The sequence below is a fragment of the Alosa alosa genome, chromosome 4, assembly GCF_017589495.1.
Source record: "Alosa alosa isolate M-15738 ecotype Scorff River chromosome 4, AALO_Geno_1.1, whole genome shotgun sequence".
Lineage (NCBI taxonomy): Eukaryota > Metazoa > Chordata > Actinopteri > Clupeiformes > Clupeidae > Alosa > Alosa alosa.
The window spans coordinates 19,062,089-19,068,483 of record NC_063192.1 but is presented as its reverse complement, the minus strand read 5'-3'; the positions used below and the strand labels follow the sequence as shown (position 1 = coordinate 19,068,483).

The 6,395-nt window shown below is 47.2% G+C and overlaps 1 protein-coding gene across 1 annotated transcript in view; it reads right to left on the bottom strand.

Moving 5' to 3' along the window:
* Positions 1 to 6,395, bottom strand: part of xkr7b (XK, Kell blood group complex subunit-related family, member 7b) — an 80,054-nt gene continuing 73,659 nt past the window's right edge. The window contains exon 3 of the mRNA XM_048240241.1: positions 1 to 2,537. Coding sequence (XP_048096198.1) covers positions 1,531 to 2,537 — 1,007 coding nt within the window. The 3' untranslated portion in view covers positions 1 to 1,530. The remainder of the gene's footprint in view (positions 2,538 to 6,395) is intronic.

Below are 6,395 nucleotides of genomic sequence, written 5' to 3'. Positions count from 1 at the left end.
TGGTGGTCATGGCACATTTTATTGTCACCCAAAAAATTCAACACAAATTTGGCCCAGATGGCTTCTCTTGTCCTTTACTGAAGTTACATATTGTCCTATGGGATGAGCTGGGTTGTGTTAAATCGGACTGAGTAGTGGAACTTGTGAAAAAACATGACTGAAAGCATCTTTTGCTCTCATATTGAATTTACTGCTATCAGTTGACAATATGGAAAGTAGAACATCTCAGCTTTGGTTCCTGCCTGAAATCTTATACTGCAGAACTCTAACTCTGTTTCCATGGTTCTGACATGTCAAATCCTAAAATTATCCGATGACAAATGGAGACAGGGGGTTATGACATTACAGACACATCAAATGATGCAAAACAAAGGCAACATCACATACACAAGATGTTTGAACAAATGCATCTCATTATTTGAAACAGTATCTCTGAAAACACTCTAATTCAAAATGAAGCACAACCACACACAATGGATTCTGGGTTTCTTAAGACTGTTGGCTCAGCCGATTTTACTACCATTATCTTTTTTTTCCATCTACATTTTTATCACAGCTTTTGATTTTACGTCTTTTTTCTTTTAATTTAGTTTTTTTTTATCTGCTCTTTATCTTTATTATAAATGAGGCAGCATTTTCCAAGACCAATCAAACAAACACACAACCTCAAACAAACACTCATACTTACCCACAAGGGGCTTAAAATGTAGTATATACACCAAACAGAAAAATCCATATGTATATAGACGTATGATTACATCATACGAATCATATCAAAGACATGGTCACTGAGTCATAAAAATGATCAAATCAATAAAATCTATGAAAAAAATAAATATTCAAATCATTGAATCGATTCAAGGAAAAAGGATGATTGCTAAATCTTTGCACCATTCACAGAAGCGAACTGACACACAACTGTAACTGTTTTCATGTCACTGTAACACTGAGGTCGAGAAGCCAACGGTAGCTCTCTCTAACAGAACTGGCGTGAAGAATTCAAATTCTTCTCTGGATTTTACATACACTATATAGTCGTTTTCTTTAAAATGGACACAGTCATTGTCATCAACAGCACCACTAGTATCACTTGCACCACCACAGTCACCTTCACAGTCAGTCACCATCATCATCATCCAACAATGGCACTATACTGTAGCTGTCTCAGCTCCATAGTTTGTCATCCATATGGTTCATTAGCTGGGCCTGATATGGTCCCACTTAGGTTGTTCTTGTCTCAGTCTTGTTACAGAAGAGGTCGTGACTTCAAAGGTTGACCCCTGACCTTTTGAGCCCCTCTGTCTTCTCTCCCTCCTCCTGCTGTAAGAGAGTGCCGGCCATGGCCAGGGCCCTCGCATGCACAGGTCTGACACAGGAGCACAGAGGGGCCAGCCCCGGAGAACTACATGTCCCAGCGTCCTCTTGTCCCTCCAGAGCTCAGTTTCCCTGCGCGCTCCTTTCAGAGCCTGTGTTTGAAAGGGAGGCTTGTTGGTGCCCCCTGGCGGCTTGGAGGTATTTGTGTGTGCGCACTCACACTGTGGTCTCATATTCTGTCACCTCCTTGGGGTTGCTGAGGCTGCGGTACTGGATGCGCGGTGTGACCGGCGAGGTGTTCTCCAGCACCAGGATGGTCTTGCGCAGCCGGCGGTCGATGAAGTGGGCGTCCCAGGCCGGGTACCTCTTCCGGGGCAGGTCGATGCGGATCACCGGACCCTCCAGCCGTGGCGTGCGCGGGGACTGGGCGGAAGGCGGCGCACTGGGAGGCCGCACTTGGAATACGGGCAGGCAGCTGTCCCGATCGCCCGCACTGCCCGGCTCCATCCCCCCGTCCACGCTGCGGTCCCCCCTCGTAGTCCTCTGCAGGGTCCTGGGCGGGCTGGTCACCACATCCTGCTGGGGAATGGGGGTTCCCCCGGTGCCGAACTCGCCCCCGCCCAACCCCATCACCCCCATGCCCTCCTCCACGCAGCTCCACTGCGGACCCAGCATGGGTCCGTCGGGGTGGAGCAGGCAGTAATAGACCAGCATGAAGAAGGTGCCCAGGGCGTAGCTGCACAGCACCACGCACACGATCAGCAGCGCGTAGAAGTCGGACGAGTGCGGCCCACGGTGCAGGTACCAGGCGGCGGTCAGCGCCGTGTTCTCCACCAGCGTCACGCAGTAGTAGACGCCCAGGCGGAAGCGGGCGCGGCCCTCCTTCACGTTGAACCAGCAGAAGATGTAGATGATGCCCACCACCATGTTGTAGATGATCTCCTCCCACTTGGACATGCAGAAGTCGGTCTCGCCCTGGATGATCCAGAAGGTCATGGCGCACCAGTGTGCCACGATGAAGATGCCGAAGTAGAGCTGGAAGACGGAGGCGAACAGGGCGAAGGCGATGGTGCGCGCTCCAATGGTGAACAGGTGCCAGAGCATCTGCACGATGACCGCCTTGTAGGACATGGGCAGCTTGTCGTCACGCGAGTCCCGCAGCACCTTCTGGTAGGAGGCAATCATCCAGGCCAGAGATACCAGAGAGGCAGATGCAGAGAGGCCTTCAGAGATATAGAGAGAGAAAGAGAGGAAAAAAGAGAGAAGGAGAAGGGAAAACAGGGTAGAAGAAGAGATGAATATAATATTGCAGTATTTGAGAAAGAAGGTGAAATCTAGGCTAAGGTGGAGCACACAAAGGAAACGTCAGAGAATTTAAAGTCTTCAGCTGCCTTCAGCAGAGAGAGTGAGAGAGAGAGAGAGAGAAGGAGAGAGAGAAGGAAAGAGGAGGGATGCACGTGTGGAAAAGATATCAAGAGCAGATAATGAAGAGCCAAGGTTAGCTAAATTAAACAAAGGAGGTGAGAAACGATGGTACAGAGTAAATGAGTGAGAAGATTAAATAAAATCTGCTGAAAAAAGACTACAGTGTTTCTCTATCCCTTCCTACCTTCCTCCTCTGTTCCTCTCACTCCCCCTCCACCCCCCCCTTCACTCACTCTCCCTCAAGTGAACACGCTCACCCAGTGAGTCTATTTCAAGACTGCCACATGAGAAGCAGAGATGATATCGGGACCGAAGCACCCGCAGAGCAAACACAGTCCCTCACTGTTTATCTTGAGGAAATAAGACAGTACTGATTGCCGCTGTGCTTTCATCCTCATTAAGACTAATGACTGTGGCCGCTCTAGTTGTTCCATAAAAAGCCTCGAAAGTTGCAGACTTAAATATGAAACTAATGAAAATCATTAACCAAAAAAAAACAAAAAAGATGTGGGTGGGGAAAAAAATCACACATTTTTTCTAGGTTTTACTGTTCAATTCTTAATTAGATCTGATATGATTAATTACTAATTGGACATGCGATTGAATTATTAACATTTGAGAAATGAATAATTCACGCTGTAAATGATGTCTCTCGCCTAGCGCCGCTGTCTTGATATGAGCTTGTGAATATTTCTCTCCTTTTCCGAGGCTAAAAAAGAATTGAGAAACCAGTCAGGTCTTCTGTCGCTACGTTGGGAGAGACAAAGACGGGAAGAGACGCACAAAAAAAAAAGCGTTTCTGTGTAAAATTACCACCATCCTTCCTGTCTTCTGCAGGCGAATAATAATAAAATAACAAACGAACCAAAGCAAAACAAAACAAAACAAAAAGTATCCAAGTGAATGAAAGTACCCAGATTTAAGACGGCGACAGAGACGCAGTGGCGGGCTTGAAAGAACGACAATTTGTCATGCTGTTGCTCCTGTTCGGAGCCCTCGACTTGATCTCGACTCCCACTGAGACAACATCCCAGCGGGCTGTTTCCGCAGCTGCCTAGAAGGCCTCCTCAAGTGTTTGTAAGGAGTGTGTGACTGTTTGTGTGTGCGTGTGTGTATGTGTGTGAGTGTGTGTGTGAAAATGCTTTTCTCTCAATAGTATGGAGATGTAGTCATTGTATACTTTGCTGACACTGTCAACGAGACTGGCTGCCTACCTATTACACATTTTTGTTTGTGAGTTTGTGCTTAAGTTGGTGTACAGTATGTGTGTGTGTGTATGTGTCTGTGTGTGTGTCTGTGTGTGTAAGTATGTGTGAGGGTGTGTGTGTGTGTGTGTGTGTGTGTGTGTGTGTGTGTGTGTGTGTGTGTGTGTGTGTGTGTGTGTTTGTGTGTATGTGTGTGTGTGTGTGTGTGTGAAACAGAGATAGGGGTGCCTATCTGCAGACGGCTGATGTTATCAAGGGGATCAGCTCTTTAATACGTTTCAGAGGTGGTTTGTTTACTCAGCAGGGGCTTGTGTAGATTGCCTTTGTTCTGGCCCAGAAATCCCGAGCCGGCCCACGCTCCCAGAGGTTCAACTGGACTCCGCGGGCCAGAACCAAAACAAGTTAGGCCTGGAACTTTCCTCACTTCTGAGAGAGGTTTAGAGAGGCAATATCTCATGCTGTGCCCTTGGTTTACTGGACGATACACAGCCTGTGAGGATGCTATGAAGCTTGATGAGGAGAGATCAGTCAGATTATTAGTGGAGGTCATTCCTTAGGCTGGTTGTTTCCCCTTGTTGTGATACACATTTACCATGCGGAATGTGTTAACAAAGCGTAATGTTCTGGATAGAGTACGCAGATAACTTACATAACGGTAATACAAATGTGTTATACAATAATAATTAATTATCTGATATTCATTATTTTGGAATTTAAAGACATGTGAGATTATTAAGATACCATAATTATATTCCTAACTATCACCATTAGAGTCATTAAAACTGACATCTCTCTCTCTCTTTCTCTCTCTCTCTCTCTCTCTCTCTCTCTCTCTTCATCTGTCCCTGTTTCAGGGAGTGTCATGTCCCTGGGTTTGGATGAGCTCCAGATTAGTAGAGATCTTAATTAGCTGAGGCCGTTAGGCACTGTTTCGCCAGCGTGTCTTCTGGCAGAGCTCTTCCCCCACTTGCCTCTCCATGCTGATGGGGGGGGGGAAGAGGAGGTGATAGCATAGCGAGGAGGAAAAAAAAGAAGTAGTAAAAAGAAAGAGGAAGAAGAAGAAGAAGAAGAAGAAGAAGAGAAAGAGAGAGAGAGAAAAAAGCTTTGAGCTAATCTTAATTAAATCAAACATCACATGCTGAGCGCAACACACCGAGCGACGGCACAAAGAGGAGCAGATTAGAGGCAAATTTAACGAGAAAAATGGCGGCGGGATGAAAAGGAAGATGAGTCGGCACGTACTTAAGGGAAGGGAAGGGAAGGGAAGGGAAGGGAAGGGAAGGGAAGGAAGGGAAGGGAAGGGAAGGAAGGGAAGGGAAGGGAAGGGAAGTTACATCACCAACCTGCAAGGGAACAGAGAGGCAATACATGAGTGGGGGGAGGAGGGTGGGGCTGGGAGGGAGAAAGATGGTTCCATGGTCAGTACATTTGGAAAGGCATTGGAATGGATGGTGTGTGTGTGTGTGTGTGTGGGGTGCTGTGTGTGTGTGTGTGTGTGTGTGTATGTGTGTGCAGGTGGTGATTGTGTGTGTGTTTGTGTGTGTGTGCCCATGTTGTGAGTGTGTGTGTGTCTGTGTGTGTGTGTGGGGGTGCTGTGCTGTGTGTGTGTGCCCATGTTGTGAGTGTGTGTGTGTGTGTGTGTGTCTGTGTGTGTGTGTGCTGTGTGTGTGTGTGCCCATGTTGTGAGTGTGTGTGTGTGTGTGTGTGTGTGTGTGTGTGTTTCTGTGTGTGTGTGTGTGTGTGTGTGGTGTGTATGTCTGTTGGGGTCTCTGTGCTGCCACCAGTGACTAATCCGGCAGTGATAGGTTATTGTCACGGTGACTACACGGCTACAATGGGCAGTGTGAGTGGGATGCAGGCAGGCCTGATGGCAGGCAGGTAAGGGAGAGAGGGCTCTGGTCCAGATCAAACCGGGGCCAGAATTCATCCTTGTATGTGCACCCATGCATGTGTGTGTCTTTGTGTGTGTATGTGGGTTTGTGTGTGTGTGTGTGTGTGTGTGTGTGTGACGTAGTCTCTCCATCTGCTGTGCCATAAGTCTGTCACTGTCCATCACTGTGAGGCATAGAGACTCAGGAGTGGTGACTCAAACCATTTTCCACCCTCAGTAAGAATGTACAAACATTCTCTTATAAAACCATCCATTTTTTTTATCAACCAACCATCCACTTGCTAATACACCAGATGTCATTGTAATCAATGAGGAGTCCAGTGAGGTGTTCATTTTGGAGGTACAGTAGGCTGCACCTTCAATTCCAGCATGGAGGAGGCTTTTGAGACCAAGGTCATAAAATACCAACCACTGTGTTTGTGTGTGTGTGTGTGGAAAGGCATTGGAATGGATGGTGTGTGTGTGTGTGTGTGTGTGTGGCTGTGTGTGTGTGTGTGTGTGTGTGTATGTGTGTGCAGGTGGTGATTGTGTGTGTGTTTTGTGTGTGTGTGCCCATGTTG